Source organism: Ciconia boyciana, chromosome 12, assembly GCF_034638445.1.
Source record: "Ciconia boyciana chromosome 12, ASM3463844v1, whole genome shotgun sequence".
Classification (NCBI taxonomy): domain Eukaryota; kingdom Metazoa; phylum Chordata; class Aves; order Ciconiiformes; family Ciconiidae; genus Ciconia; species Ciconia boyciana.
In genome coordinates this window covers 2,944,193-2,960,690 of record NC_132945.1, presented here as the reverse complement: position 1 = coordinate 2,960,690, position 16,498 = coordinate 2,944,193, and the positions used below count along the sequence as shown (strand labels likewise).

At 38.1% G+C, this 16,498-nt stretch overlaps 1 protein-coding gene across 7 annotated transcripts in view; it reads left to right on the top strand.

Moving 5' to 3' along the window:
* HDX (highly divergent homeobox) overlaps nt 1–16,070 on the top strand; it is a 48,573-nt gene extending 32,503 nt beyond the window's left edge. For all 7 annotated transcript variants that reach the window (XM_072877177.1, XM_072877178.1, XM_072877173.1 and 4 more), the window contains 5 exons: nt 5,043–5,250; nt 8,564–8,643; nt 11,523–11,606; nt 14,242–14,364; nt 15,421–16,070. In XM_072877177.1, the coding sequence (XP_072733278.1) occupies nt 5,043–5,250; nt 8,564–8,643; nt 11,523–11,606; nt 14,242–14,364; nt 15,421–15,546 (621 nt within the window). In that variant the 3' untranslated portion in view covers nt 15,547–16,070. The remainder of the gene's footprint in view (nt 1–5,042; nt 5,251–8,563; nt 8,644–11,522; nt 11,607–14,241; nt 14,365–15,420) is intronic.
* Nucleotides 16,071–16,498: the final 428 nt, after the last annotated feature.

The following is a 16,498-nucleotide window of genomic DNA, read 5'->3' as shown; positions in this document are numbered from 1 at the left end:
TTTCAGTATTGAACACTAATCTAGCTATTTACTTGCTTGTTTTCCTGAGCACGTGTGAATTATAAAAAATTAAATTGTACTTGTGGAGGCTGAAAAGAATTACTCTTTTCTCTGTAGAGAACAAAGCTGCTCCATATTTTCCAAGCTCTTCAGTTTGCTTTCTGAAAGGTGAAGCTGTTTCCACTGACAGCATCTCAAAATGGACTCCTGGATATGAAATACCTTGTTCACAGGACTGACTGTGTAAGACTGACACTCATGCTTCGCCTCCCTTACTTTGTTCCCTTAAGAACATCCTTATTGGCATGCACAGGATGACAGTATGAAGTTCTGTACACGTCTTTCAATAGCATCTACTTGAAATGCTTTTGTCTTCAGGGCAGATGTACTAGGCTCTGATCAACTCCAGAAGGCTCTCTAGCATAACCTATAGTAGAACATACACACACAAATGAACAGAAAGATTTCTTTTCCTCATACTAACTGGTGTTGTTACCAGTATCTGTCCTACCTCTGCCTCTGGTTCCTCTATATGGCAGACTTGAGAATTGTAGCAAGAATTAGGTGGCGGTTCGTCCTGCACCATGCTGCACTATGGGGTTTTTTTGTAAGGGCTGAACTAATGCTACAGGACGTGTGTGATCTTCAGTGCTTCCCGTTGTCCTTTCTCTAAGGCACATTGTGCGTGTCCCAGCTGCGGGACAGGTATTTTCCATCATATGCTCCACAGGATCTGTCCTGCATTCGTTTTGGGATCTATATAGGCACATCGTATTGTGCCTCTCGCCTTACCTGCCAACGGACATTTTCTTCAGTAGGAAACAGTGATGTCTGGAGGTTAGCGTGCAGCATGGCCTCTTTCTCCTAAGGAGTCAGGACACAGCAGTGATGCAGTCACCTGTAAGGCAGGAGTGAACCGCAGCATCTCTACCCTATACTGCATGCTCAGCCAGGAAGGGTTGGACTGAGGGACACTTCTGGAAAAAGCTCTCCACTTGCAATACTTGTACTTCATTGCCTTTGTATTTCACTGTACCTTGAACTCTAGGTAGTGTGCAACTAGCAACTGTTTCCCCATTTGTGATGTAAAAAAAAAAAAAAAGTAGCATATGTAAAATAGTAATAAATATATATGTATAAAAACTAAGTAAATATATATACATCAAAAAATGCACACAACAAATATATATAATATAGAAATAATATAATTTTATAGAAGGATATATAAACATATATAACTAAAATATGTATATATACATATCATATCACTTGTTTTAATTCAATTAAATACATGTCCCCCTTTTGCCCTTTTAATGGCTTTTTTTAATGGAAATTCATGATTTGTCCAGATAAACGTTGCTTTTCCAGAAGAACAAATGATTGATCCTTATGACGTCACACTGGCTTGAAAGATCTCCTGTACAAAGAAAAAATCAAATCTGTTTTCCAGTACAAGGAAAGATAATGTTTGCCACTATGCATAGTTCCACTGGATTTGATCTTTTAAGGTTGAACGGGGCATTTTATTCCATAGTTTTCGTACTTCTAGCCGGAGAGTGGACTTGCAAAGTGACTGCTGGTTGTACCTTAACATCATGCACATTTGCACCCTCAAATGTCTTTCATATGTTCCCAAGACACCAAAAAAGAGTTATGTCATATTGAAATATGTGAACTCTGGCCAATACTTCATTAAACTTACAATATTTCTTTTGCTTACGTTATAATAATTATTGCTGATTACATTGGGGGGGGTTGTATTTACTTACGCATTTTTGTTTATATTTCTCTTAACTAATTTTATTCACTCATACCAAAATAGTGTCTGAAAACAGAATAGCCTTCTTGTCAGCGAGACGTTAGATATTTGAGAAAGACGGATGGCAACTATCAAACTCCTCAGAAATATATGAGGAATATGAAAAATTGTCATGCATTTTTCTTATATTTTTTTATTAATAGAACATAAAGCTTTCATACATAAGAGGGCAAAAGCTACTTCTGAGCACCCACCACGGGCTAAAGACACCTCCTCCTATTTCCCAGCAGCTCGTCAGATAAAAGCTGGATTACTGAAGGTAGTGCTTCAGGCTGAGTTTAGTGCCAAAATCAAGCAGTTGCAGCAGAAAGGCCACTCATTCTTCACAGCTGACTAACGGCTCTTCTTGTTGGGGGCTCTAGGCCTAGTCTGGATCCAGCTTATGATCGAGAGGGACATTGGAAAAACAACTGGGAATATTCCATCTTTATTTTCAGTTAAGTGGGATTTCTGAAGGTTCCAACCTAGAATCTTTCCAGCACGTTGACACCCTAACCTCAATATCTGGAGAGCTGTAATCATGTTTTTTAAGTGGCTCCCTGCCAGTCCACTTAAAAGCTGCCTGAGGGCAGACAGATGCTGGCTCCTCCTGCCTGGGCTCTAGCCTTTCTTCCCCCACTCTTGCTGGTCATCTGTTCAGTTGAAGCTGGGGAAGTTGCTGCTGAGTTCATTGCTGGCTGCCGTAAGTGGGCTTAATGAGTCTGATCACGTGCACTTTACAGGTGGTGTTTGAAGTTTTTAAGGACGTAATATTTTAGGGATATAATGAGAATTATTAAGCTGGTTTCCTATATAGAAATACTGATCTGCTCTTCCACTCATCATTGTACTGCTCCAGAATATTCACTGTTAAATGTAGCATGCAGGATATGGAAGCTTACTACTTTTCTTTCCCATTTTAATTTGAGACACTATAAAAATACATTCATCTTCTATGACATATTCAGTATGTTGAAGGAAAGGTTTTCTGCTTTGCAGGGTATGTAAAAAGGCAAGTAAGATCTACCTTTCCCAAGTGCCTCAATATTTTGCTGAATTTTTTAGTAAGAAAGAAGCGGATTTGCTTTTAAATTTTATAGTTGTTAGCACTATTTATTAGCATCATAAAATTATGAGAAAATTTAATGAATGGCAATACACTGGAAAAAAGAGACATAGGTCTGGAAGGGGCCACTTGTGTGGGTTTTTTTTTCCCTTTTTTCCCCAAACTGTATATAATATACAAAAATATCTAAGTAGCTCTCTGTGTACCTGTTTTGCATTCTTCAAAGAGGAAAATCAGCAAGCTGGGAAAGCAAATATTGCGCAACAAAAATGATTTGCCAAAATTAGTGTTAAGCATGCCATCTTTTAGCTAGTTAAATAGATTCAGCTTTAATTTTTTTTTTTTTCCAAGGCTGGCAGAGCATGAAACTATCTTTAGTAGTTGGAACTGCTGTTAATATTTCTTAATTTTTATTTGATAATCAAGGTATTATAAGCACAAAGTATTTTACTAAACTTTTTAATGCTATATATCAGAACTGTAGTTAAAGAAAGTGTGATGGGGAAGAGGAGCAGTGCAGGTATTTCTGAAATGAGGCCAGAGTAATGTTTAGTGTATCTTCAAAGAAAAAAATCCTAGAATATTTTAATGTTTGGCAAACTCTGTTGGGACATAGACCTTATGGAAAGGATGTGCATTTTGCCATGTCCTGATCATTCATTTTCAAAAATAGCAACTGCCCACGCTTTCTAGAGATATGTTCGATTTTTAGCAATCCAGAAATTCCAGCAGTAGGCATGATTCAGAACCTAGTAACGACCGTGCTGTGCATACATCATCGTCACAGTAATCAAGCACACTCTGTATGGTGACAGCTTACATGGCCAAACTCCACCATTATCCATCCTGGGACAGCACGTGGTCAGGTCCTGGAACAATGAGGATGGTCCCACTAGTGCTGTCAGCTCTGCTCCTATTTATTGTGTTTTAGAGGGTGTGGAAGGGGCAGGAGAGCCAGGTCAAGAAGACTGGAAGTTAGCAGTGGGCAAAGAAACTGATTCCTGGGTCTGAGAAGGAGTTTTGGATGCCAGTGGAGAACTGACTTGGATGGAACGAAGTGGGAACAAGAGCTGTTAAGTAGAATTGAAATTGGATGAGAAGTCAAAAGCCTGAGTAATGCAAGGGAAGGGAGAGAGTTAAGAGGTGAAGAGTTGCAGACAATTCTTATTACATCATGCTAAACTCTATTTTGAGTCTTTAATAAAAATTTGTAGCATAGACTTTATCAGAGAAAGCAAGTTAATTAACAGTTATACAGATCCACTTGGAGAATTTTGAATGTGATTTTTTTTTTTTTTTCTTTTTTGACACTGTCAGTTTTATTGATGTAAAATGACTTCAAGCACCCATACCCATCTGATCATGAATGGGTTTCCAGGTTCCTCAGTCCTGGACCTGTTTCATTTCCCACCGCTGTTTACAGTATGCTCTTATATACCTTACTGCAAGTAATGTTTCTTGAAGATTTGTCTTCCAACCAAAGAGGACTGAAGGATAATATTGCTCTGAACTTAATTCTGCCAAGTTATGTTCTGTCATCAAAGTGGAGTGATGTAGAGCTACCACCTTGGACAATTTCTTCCATGCTGTAGGAAATCCTAGAAGCGGTGGGCCGTTTGGGTCATTGGATGCTTTAGTCCCCTTGTGGAAGTTGCAGAGTGGGAAAACCTAGATCAAAGATCTTCTATTAAATTCGTTGAATAATTTAGGTGGGGAGAGACCTTACAAGGTCACCTAGTCCTACTCTCCATTCAGAGCAGGATTGAATTCAGAGTTAGGTCAGGTTTCTCAGGATGTTGTCCAGTAAATGTTGAGTACCTCCAAGGCTGGAGATGCCAAAATTCCTATGGACAAACTGTTCCAGTGCCTCACTGTAAAGCGGGTTTTTTTTTTTTCCTTAATTCCAGTCAGAGCTTCCCTTGCTGCGACTTGTGACTGTTGCTTCTTTTCCTTTGCTGTGCACCTTCCTTCCCTTTTCCCTTGTATTGGAGGACTGAGCCTGGACACAGTACTCCAGGAAGCAGCCTCATGAGGGTCAAATTCGGGGGAATAATCACCTCCTTGAATTGCTGGCTACGCTCTCGTTCCTATCGTGTAGATGTGCTAATTTCACTTGGTTGTGGGCCTGTTGCTTTTGTTATAGTTTCTGATAGCATTCATGTTTATTTCTCTTACAAGACTTGGATTGGGAATCGAAGACGGAAATATCGTTTAATGGGGATTGAGGTCCCACCCCCTAGAGGAGGTCCTGCTGATTTCTCTGATCAATCTGAATTTGTTTCTAAATCAGCACTTAATCCAGGAGAGGAAACTGCTACTGAAGTGGGGGATGATAATGATAGGAATGATGAAGTATCAATCTGCTTATCTGAAGGAAGCTCACAAGGTATTTGAAAATGCAGTTACTACTGTGCATATGTTTTAATTTTGTGCAGTGTGCATGCTTTGGATTCTCTGTTGTACACATTCAAAAATGTCTGAAAGAGTGTCGAACAGTCGCAAGTTATCTACCTTGGCCATACGAAGGTACGGTTTGGTCTCTTTCTTCTGCCTTTCTCTATATGAATTTTGTTGTTTTTGTTATCACAAAGCTTGCAGAAACCTTTTCTCATAAGACCTCTGTTTCTGCCAGATTCATCAGAAGTTAAATGACAAGTTCACAATTTGCTGGTGCAACTGAGGGACAGACAGACAGTACAAATGTCTACGTCTCCCTTCCCTAGGAAGCCAGGTTTTAAAAAATGCTCTCTGTTAACTGGCCAGCTCTGTGCAGCTAGCCTGAATATCCATTCCTGTTTGCCTGAATCACACCAACAATTCCCATCTAAGCAAGCACTAATGCATGTGAACCTGACCAGAGCTATCTACTTACAGTTTTCCTGATACTAAACTCATGCTGATGAGATAGGTTCAGAAGATATATTAGCTCAGACTTGGCCTTGAACTAAAAGAACTTCACAGTATGTCAAAGCATAGCAGAACTTCTGCCATTAAGCTGTCTGCAGTGCATATATGGTCTCTGACAAGCAAATACAAGCCAACAGAAAAGATCAAAGCCAGTAGCAGGGGACTACTCAGAGATCCTTAGAACTGCACGTACGGGGTGCCTGTGTGTTCTCAGTAAATCGCATGATCTTGAGTGATAAGTGTCTCGAACTTAATTCCCTTTTACTCCACCTCCCAGAACCGCATGACCGCATTAAATCAATGTCTCCCTTTCCCTCTTGTACATTAGTACTCTGGGCCTAGGGCAGATGAACTGCCTCTCGGCACAGGCACTAGCTTCCCAAGCTCAACTAATTGCTCCCAGTGCTTCTGATTAGAAGAGATCAATAAAGCCTTTGCTCTCTAAACTAAAAGAAAGTCTGATCTAGTGCATGCTATTGCAGCTTAATATGTCAGACCTGATCTTGTCATTTTGTCTGAACAATTTAAAGGAAAGAACTAGAAAAATGGAGAACTACTGGAAATGAATTTGTGATAGCTTTGTCATATTCTACTGTAAAGAGAATAAGATGATAAAGAAATGGGTCAAGTGATTGAAAGCCAAGTGAGATGCAGAATCTAAGAGTCCTTGATTTGCCTGAGGTGTGGAAGGAACTGATTTAGTCAGACCTGCTTGAAAGAAAATGGTGACAGGGGAAGAGTCTGAATTCTCTGTAGCTTAAAGTGCGGAATAACACCTCATTTACTGAACGAGGCTTTTGTAAAACAGGATAAGGCTGTAAGACTATGAGTAGATTATTAGAGTCAAAGCTTAAGGAAGTGCAAGAAAACTGTAGGATTTCACAGCATCCAGGAATCTCACTTTTGTTCCTTTATTCGACCACGAGAATTATTTCTATTCATTTCTCCAGTTCAGAGGAGTAGGTTTTACTGCTGCAGCTCAGCTTATTGTGAACTTCCTGGAAAATATTTCCACCAATAATCATGTGTACTATTCAGTCACAGATATGTGATAGTTTAATGTTTGAGAACTGTAACTTTTTGTCCTAATTTATAAAAAAAAAAAAAAACAGAACAAAAAAACACTCTCAAAGACAGGAAAAAGATATTTTTAGTCACCTAATTAGAGTGAAAGTGTTGATGGCACTTGCTTTTAAAATGTAGTGTGTAAATATTTTTTTTTAAAAAAGCTGTACTCTGATGCAAAATTAAGCATTAAAGTTCTCATAATGCCTTACCTTTTTTAAATTTATGTTAATTGAATCCATACTTCGTGTAAATGAACACAGCTCTGTGGAAGCCATTGTAGCTGTGCCACTTTATATTAGCTGAGGATGAATATTTAAAGAGTTGAAAGTGCTGTAGGGAGTTGCTTCGTTCGACTATTGAATCCAAGTGGTGACTGTCAGGGTTAGCGGGTGACTGGTGCTTTAGACTGCTTCAGAGTCCCTGAGGTGCATCTTCAATGACCTTCGTTGCTCCGAGTCTAACGATGGCGTTGTGTATTGCTCCCTGCTTTACGGTTCTCCCATTTGGACCCATTTGCTTTTGCTGCTAGCAGAAATTTTCCTCTGAAGTTGTGGCCAGTGGCAGATTAAATTTATTTGAAACAACTTCAAATGAAATTTGCTCAGTTTAGAGATATTTTACTGGTAAAAAAGTTCTTTAAAATAATAATTGTCTCTGTATTGTCTGGCCTAAATATTATCCTCTCTTTGCAACTGTTGGTAACCTCCAGTTAAATCGTGTTACCCTTGTGTTTGTGTGGAAGTGATACACCCCTGCATCACTATCTGCCCTCCTTTGCAGTATCCCACATGAACATCTGCTGCCCGTTCGCTCACCATGCCTCCTTTCCTCTTTAGGTGCGATAGCTAGACTGTTTGAGCCTTTTAATGCCAGCTCTGTCCTCAGCAGAACTGTGTAATTTTACTAGCTCTTGGAGGCAGTGTATTTCCAATTAATAGCCTAGCTGTTAGTGACATCATTTAAGTTTTTTATCATAGCTGCCTTGCCTCTGTGTTTTGGTTTATTTTCTGATTTGCTGTTTCTATCAACCATTTTCTTCTTGATAGTATATTAAACGTGGAGAATTAAATTAAATCTGACAACGCACTTAATCATAGGGATGAGCATGCTTATCTTGTTTTTTCATGCTGTCCATAGGGCTGATAGAATCATCTAGTGCTTGTGGCTGAAATTTGAGGATAAGATTTGCTCTGTTTTCAAGTGTGTGCTTTGCTTCTACATAAGAGAGCAGCATAGATTCACTAGGAATAAACATTTGCCATACAAGAATGAAGTAATCTGCTTGATCAGTTTTTGATTCAAAACTAGTCAGTGCCTGCAAGGAGGAGGTGGGATGCTGATATGTATCCTATAATTTCAGGCATGCAGGACTTTTCATATATTGATTTATTTTAATCAATAAAAAAAAAGTTCTGGGCACCTCTGATGTAAAACTCTTCATCAACTTTGAATATTCCAACCTGAACCTAAAAATAGGAAGGTTTTTGTACATCGTAAGAGAGTAACTGATAGTTTTCCTGTTGTTTCAACTAGCGATTTGCCCTGAAATACTTGTGATACGATGTCTTTTTTAATAAGACATACAGTATTCTTTATGAATGGACATTGATAGTAAGACTTTGCTTTTGTATCTAGCAGATGTGACATATTTAGTGGTAAAGACTATTAATGTTCCTTCAACATAAAATTTGAATGAAATCTGAAAAACTAATTTATTTCTGCAGAAGAGACAAATGAAGCTCTTCAAAATGAAGAAATCGGTCACAAAGATGATGACCAGAATCCAGTATCTACTGATAATGTGGTATGTATACCTTTCCTTTTCCACTGATGTGACCTCCTTAATTGCTAATGTTGAGGTTGTTGTCCAACACCAGTGTTTTCCAGTAGGTGAAAACTTCAGTTGAGTGTGCTAAGTGTCCTTCCTAATTGGTTGACCACTAAAAGAAACTGTACTAAAACATAGAGCTATGCGCATTCAGTAAAAATTGAATTATACGGCTTTTTCTGTATTATAACAATCCGGTGTTCCTGTTCTGGAGTGCAAAGAACAACGCTTGGATAGTGTTCTGTAAGTACCTAGTATAGTAAAACAGTAAGAATAAAAAAACCAGAATAATAATTGAAAATGGTTTTCTGTAGCTTTAGAAAGTCAGATATCTCTAGTGCTTCCTCTCCATAGCTAACCTTGAATATGTGCGATCAGACTGGGGTGGGTATGTACTCTTCATTCCCATACCCTTGGCAGGGCATTATTTAGATGTTTCTTGTTTTCTCACGTGCATTCACATTGAGTCAAACACAGTTGTTCTTGCTGTTTTTAATTGACTGCAGTGAGACAAGGAAGGAAAGACAGAGGGAGGAGTCATGGCAAATAATGCAATATATCCCCTTTGTTTAGCCTGCCTTCTCTCAAATTAGAAGAAAGGAGAGGAGGAAGAGGAGAGAAGACCCCAAGTGGTAGGGTAATTTTTATCTTAAAAGTTATCTGCAGAATGAACAGGTGATGGTTCCAGTTCCCCATTGCACTCTTATTGCAGTCAGAGATTAAACGACAGTAGCTCAGAACATGACGAGAACATTTGTGTTACATTAATCACACAGAACCTGAAGTGGGAAAGCGAACAGGAGATTCCCTTCCCTCTATATATAGAGAGAGGAGAGAACATTTTATTTCTTCTGTTAATATATGATCATCTTTTGCGTAAACTGAAATCCCACGGCTGTATTTTCTGTGGTTGCCTGAATAGAAGCAGCTGCCTTTTTCCTTTCTGTTTACCTTAATGGCCTGCTGTGACCTTAGATATATTCACTCTGAGTTTCAGGCTGATGCGTTTACCGTGGAGATGCAGAATGTAAAATGACAAAGGTAAAAGGTTTACAAAGATGATGCCCGAGAGACTCAGTTCTCCAGTCTACCTGAACTCCAGCATTATATAATTTGATATAATAAGAGGGGGGAAAAAAGAGGACTAGTTTTTTCATACTCTGTTCTGAAAACACTGTAACAATTTTTAAAATATATGCAGTTAAAATTGGACTAACTTACATTGGACTTGCATAAGAGATAGTTTTTCTTATTTGAAATTCTAATCTGTTCTTTCCCCTACTATCTTAAAGTGTATAATAGAAGAAAGATAGTGTGAATATTTGGCATTTATTTAGAGACTCTTTCCTCAAGCTGAGTCTAAAACCAAAAATATTTGAATCACAGTGTTACTCAGGGTATGATATAGCAGCAGATCTTTGTGACATTAAGCCTTTGAAATGTTATCACTTCAGCTGGGTTGTCAGACACTGAAGCACAGAGAATGTGCTTTACCCTCCCTACCTTCAACACAGACTGGTGAGCTTGGTGGGTACTACTAGTGAGAGACTGTTAACCTCTCTTGAAGGATTCCTCCTTGGTGATTAGAAGGAAATTTCTGATGACTGGTCTGCAGGCAGACAGAAGACACACACATATGCTGCAGAGAAGAAACAGCCTCTAAAATAACACCTCAAGAACTAACCATTAAAGTGTATTGTGTCAGTGTGGGCCCTTGCCTACACTGTATTAAACAGTATACTAAGAAACATAGTAAAATTGCTTTAACTTATTATATACAGTTTCATAAATGCTTACAACTGTCAAAACAATGAAAAACAGTAAAAAACCCCAAACCCCTCTTCTTACACTACCACTGCTTCCCTCTCAAAAATACAGTGAAATTTATAGTTTCATCTGGGCAGTCATCCTTCTGAGTTCTTACTGAAAAATGCCATTCTTATCACTATCTAATTCAAAGTCATTCTGTCTGTTTGAGATCTAGCTTAGATATTAATAAAAATTAAAATCTCACAGGTGCACTAAAAATGTGTACCTTTTGTGTTTCCTTCTATTGAAATAACCTTTTAACGTCATTTTCTTACGTAAGAAGGTTTTCTGTTGGGGAAAAAAACAGAACGTGCAAGTGGTGAATAATGTAAAAGCGAATCTTTTAAAACTTGAGATACGATTGGAATGTATTTCTGAGTTCTAAACAGCATTAAGCTTGGCCTTTAACATTGCACTTCAGGTATCTTTAGAAACCCAATATAAAAAGCTCCCAAGAATTTTTGTGAATGAAGTGAAAATGTCCAGGTGTATGCATTTGGAACTGTCGTTTGTATCAACATCCTCCACTGTTTGGGCATTTGATTTGCACTATGGCCAAAGAAGGCCAAAGGAGACCTCTTCGGTTTTTTAGGCAAGAAGTAGGTCAGTTAGGACTTGCCTGTCACTTACCATAATGTCTGTTTTGCTCCAGAGGAATAAACTTTCATAACCGTCTTCGCCCTGCAGGAGGTCTTCAACAAAAGGCTTACAGAATAAAATGCAGGCTTTTGCAGGCTGTAATGAGATATAGGAGGCAACTTAATGCCAAAAGCATGGTGACATATAGCTCCTCCTCTGTAAACAGCCTGAGTCACCATGGCAGCAGCTCTGAGTACGGACAGTTTCAATGTGGATTCTTCCTGGATCTTGCGGCTGAGGTGCATGATTGCCATCTAATGGGGGCTCCACAATTCAGAATTTCTCTTGAGCAAGCAAAAGGTCCTGTTACCTTCATCCTGGCATAGCAGTTTGAGATATGGATTGTTGTTTGTTTGGCTAATCTATGCATTCGAATATTTGGAATGAACCGTCTACTTCTGTTTCAGAAAATAGAAATTATAGATGATGAAGAAAGTGATATGATAAGTAATTCTGAAGTGGATCAAATGAGTTCTCTTTTGGATTATAAGGTGAGTAATTAGACTATGAAATGTTAAGCAGGATAGTCCTTCACAGAAGGTTCAGACGGGTGTATCTGTAAGGAATTCAGCAAAGGCATGTGGGAGCCTGCAACTCCTCTGCTCTTATCGTGGTACTGCACATCATCCCCTCAGTCACGTCTCCTCATCCCATTTACCTGTATTTCAACCCAGAGGGAGGCAGGAAAAACGCCATTTCTGCAGAGCAGTTACATTACTCTAGCTGTAGCCATCTGCAGCTCCCACCACATGTCCCAAACAAAGCAATTTATTTAGCCTCTAAACCAAAACTTTCTTTTTGTGGGAGAATTGTTCTTTGGCATGTTACGGCACACTTTTACATGCAGCGTGATGCTGCCAGCTCTGGAAAAGGACATAACAGCTGGAATCCTCTAATAAAACGGGGGGGTCTGAGAAGAAGTCATTCTCACAATGTAGTGCAGAACATGTCTGGAAGCAGGAGTTGTGGGAGGGAGGAAAAGCAGTTGGATACCGGACAGCCGCTGTCTTCTGCCAAAGGGTAAAGGCTACGCGTGTCTTACTGCTCTCGTAAGAGTTGCCACAGTTCTGTGTTGTATATTGAGCATGTTTTTACATATGTAGCTGATTTTTTTTACTTAGAGAAGAGGTATGTTCTACTAATGATACTGAATTACCAAAATAATGAATAGATCATCTTTTCAGAACAAAAATTACTCCTTCAAGCAGTGTTTTCCTGGTAAGGGCAGTGGAGAATGAATATGGAGAGGGAATGACCTTTTCTTAATGTCACCTGTCACCACAGTGAAAGGCTTGTTGTGACAGCATGCCCTACAGAACCTCGTTTGTTGGTTTGTTGTTTGACATTAGTGATTAGTCTTTGTGCCTGTGTGTTTTCTGCATAAATCTGAATTCCTTCTTTGGCTGGGCAAAATCCATTGCTAAATAGGCAACTTCTAAGTTTCCATCTGAAAGAAATGCATTCAGCTTATTTTCTTATGAAAGCCTCAAAATCGCAGCCCCAATATTTCTCTCATTCTCAGAGCTGTTATAACCTGAAACAATACAGTAAGCAATGTTTTGACTGAAGAAATATGTATTTTCTGGTAAAAACAAAAACAACCACCATTTTTAAGGGCTTGTTACAAACCTTCCAGTTCATCACGTAGTCTCACCTTTTCCTGTCAACTGAAGTTGAATTACAGCCAGTCTAGCAAACGTAAGCATGAATATCAGAGCATAGTTCTATGTTATTAAAAAAATATATATTTTAATCATTAAAACAAAATGTCAGCTTATAAGTTCACTATTGAAATTTGCTTATGTAATTATTTGCTACCACCAAAACCAGCCATTGAGGAACATTTTGTATGCAAAACTGCAACTTAATTAATCATATGGTTGCATAAGCAAGGGTGGGTTTTTTCTTGCCTCTGATATCCCTCGGTAAATGCAACACTTACCATGAATTATCTGTGAACCTAAATGCTTCCTTTCTGTGTGTATTGTGCATTGCTAACAATTTCTGTGTGCGTATTTTTTTCATAATTATTTTACAGTGGATGTACATTTGGTGCTAGTATGCAGACACCTTTTGCAGAAATGCACAATGACATTGATCTTGAAAAGTGAACTGTTTTTTTAGGTTACATGATCTTTGCAAAGGTAAATAACCAGAGAAAATTAATTTTAGCTCTACACTGATCAACAGATTTAGCTTTTTGATCATGCATACCAATCAGTTGGTAAGTTTGAAGGAGAAGAGATATTTGGAATAAACTGAAGTACTTATCAAATCTGAATTTTTAATTAAGAAGTTTGTTATTTTTATATTAAGTGATTTGCAAGTATAGGAACACATATTTATGCAAAGGTTGGAAAAATGCCTTTCTAGCCACAGCGTGCACATTATTGATATTTCTCCATTTTGTGAAAACATTCGTATTTATTCTGTAACGTGAGAGATCTTGGGGAGGTTGCTGAGCTGACGCTTTGTGATACATGTCAAACTCTGCTTCACTAGAGGATGCTATATTTTAATTTGTGGTAGCTTTGAGGAATTTTCCAGTTGTTTTCCCTGGTCTTTGTGTCAAGTCTCTTGCTGTAATGGAATTTAGTTGCTGTCTCTTCTCACAGTCAGCCTGCCTTTTCAAGATCACTTCTTCCAGGAAGAGACCTGGGCTTTGTTTTTCTTTATTTTAAAATTGAATTAGAGGTCATCCTTACAAAATAAAAAGCAGTGCTGCTTTAAAAGGTTCATGTCAACTTTGGCCCAAGTCATTAATGCTTTAATGATAGTAATTCTGAAATGCCTTGTCTGCACGTAACGTGGTTGGCTATCACGTGTCTCTTGTGGAGGATAATGAGAAATGAAATGGCGTACGCGTTTGCAGGTTTAGTATGACACTACTGGTCGTTCATCAGAAACTTCTGTCTGTATCCAAAGTCTACGTGCGTGGTTCTGTAATTCTATAATTTAGAACTTTGGGCTGTACTTAATACTGGTTTTTGGCAGGAATCATAATAAACACATTTTCACTCATTTTCTCTGAAAACATTCAGTTTTAACATAAGTATGTTTAGGTGTCATTAAAAAGATACAGTACTACGTATTATTTCCAGAACTTTATGTAATTTTTCCCCACAGAATGAAGAAGTCAGATTCATTGAGAATGAGTTGGAGAATCACAAACAGAAGTATTTTGAACTACAGACATTTACTCGGAGTTTGATACTTGCTATTAAATCAGATGATAAAGAACAGCAGCAGGTAAGTCTTGAAGTAGGTGTTAAAAACAGAAAGTGTTTGTCATTTTGTGTTCTGTCACTCCCTTGGTTTTATTTCATGGTGCCCAGAGGCTCAAATTATGATTAGGGCAGCGTTGTGCTGAACATCTTACGGACAAAGAAAAGCTGAACTTCAAACAAAAGAAAGATCTTGCAATCTACTCAAGCAGTGACATAGACTGTCCTGGTTCGCGACACAAACGGTCACAAAGTGTGACTTTTACAAAGGGACCACCAGTGCACCAGGGTGCACTGCGGGACTGGGATTTGTCTGTTGTGAGATCTAAGATGCGAGATGTAGGAAAAAAAGCCAGGCTTCTTCAGTTTTACTGCACCGCATTTAACACACAGCACTTCTTTTAATGCTTGGTAGGGTCATGTCTTGTATGGGTAACAGTCTGTGCTTTATTTAGGAAGAGATTTTGTTGCTTTTATTTTTTGCCTTTTGCCTTTACAATCTGCAGTTTTTCAGGTGTAAAAATAGAAACTGTAACTTGGAAGAAAGAAACTTAGAACACTTTTACATCCAAAATAAATGGCTTATGGTTGTTTTCCATAATTTTTTCATAAAACCTTGTGAACTGAATATAAAGAGAAGTAAACTTGAAATCTTTGAGATAAATCAATAAACCACTGTAACAGTTATGATCTTGTATGCAGCATCTAGTTCTATCGCCCGCATGATCGCAGTATAGCATGTTTATATATGTTTTAAAGCTTTTGCATGTTAAAAATATATGAATAAAATAAATTAATATAAATAATCTGGTTTCGTCCAGTTAGGGGGAAAAAAAAATTATTTTGAGCTCTTTCCACAATAACTTAAGTAACTTCTGGGATTGTTGTTATAATCTATGTCATCTTACAACGGTGTTTTTTCTTTCAGTATCTAGCAATACTGACTTTTTTTTTTTACCCATCCAATATCAACACTGACCAAAAAGTTCAACAAAGTTTTTTCACTACATATTTAAGAGACATTTAATGCTGACATAAAACACATACCTAATACTGTATTGTAACATTTTTTTAATTACAGGCACTGCTCTCAGACTTACCTCCTGAACTAGAAGAAATGGATTTCAATCATGCATCCCCAGAGCCTGATGATACCTCATTCAGCTTGTCGTCTTTATCAGAGAAAAATGCCTCAGACAGTTTGTGATTTATTTTTTTTAATTGACAAAAGAGAAACCCCGCGTAACTTGTAGGTTTCAAGAGAACGGCATTTTGCTATCCAGTGTTCTTCAGTCCAAAACAGAAAGCCCAAGGTGAAGTAGACCTTCCTGAAGGATGACTGTAGTATCTCATGGCTACAGTTTGCAGTGTCAAGGAATTTCGAATGTTGTTTTTGGTAAATGAAAGAACTGTGTGAGGAAAGGTTTCACTTATAGCAGTTTTGCCTTGATTAGGATAACTTCTGACTTTCCAGAATAACCCTTGCTCTGTAGCAAAGTCTTTTTGAGCAGGGATCCAAGAATGGAAAACAAATGTCCTGTTATACAGACAGCTAGTTCTTCAGAGTTGCTTGTGCACCAGTCCTGTTTATTATTTTTTTCCCCATTTTTACTCAGGTAGGTGGACTAAAAATTGGGGATCCAAATAGAATAACGGGCTTTTTATGAGTTGTGCTTGAACCCTTTTGAAAATCTGAAATTAAACTAAAGTCTTTTTCATTGTGTGACTTCAGATTGTTGAATCTTCCATTTTCTGACCAAAATAGCTGAAAAAACTTTGAAAGGCTAACAGAAAAAATTGAATTATTGTCAATAAATTATTAATGTAAAGAAGCAGTCATAAGTGTTGTAACAAATTAGATGGATATGGGACACCTGATAGCTGCAGAACACGACTTTCTGATACTCTCACTGTAGCAATGGAATTAGATGTTTACACTACTGTTTAGGGTTTTATGAATGTAGTTCCAGTTTTTATTTGTCAAAGTCTGAATGCTAAAGTTCTGTTCATTATTTTAAGTATTGGTTATATATTTTTCCACAAACTTTGCTCCGTTTTATCAAGACACTGTCCTAAATCCACAGCTGTCGTTGCGTCCTGAAAGGTATTTGAGTGTTTGGAATTGAGTTTTGCAGATCTTCTAAAGGTGACCTGTTTTT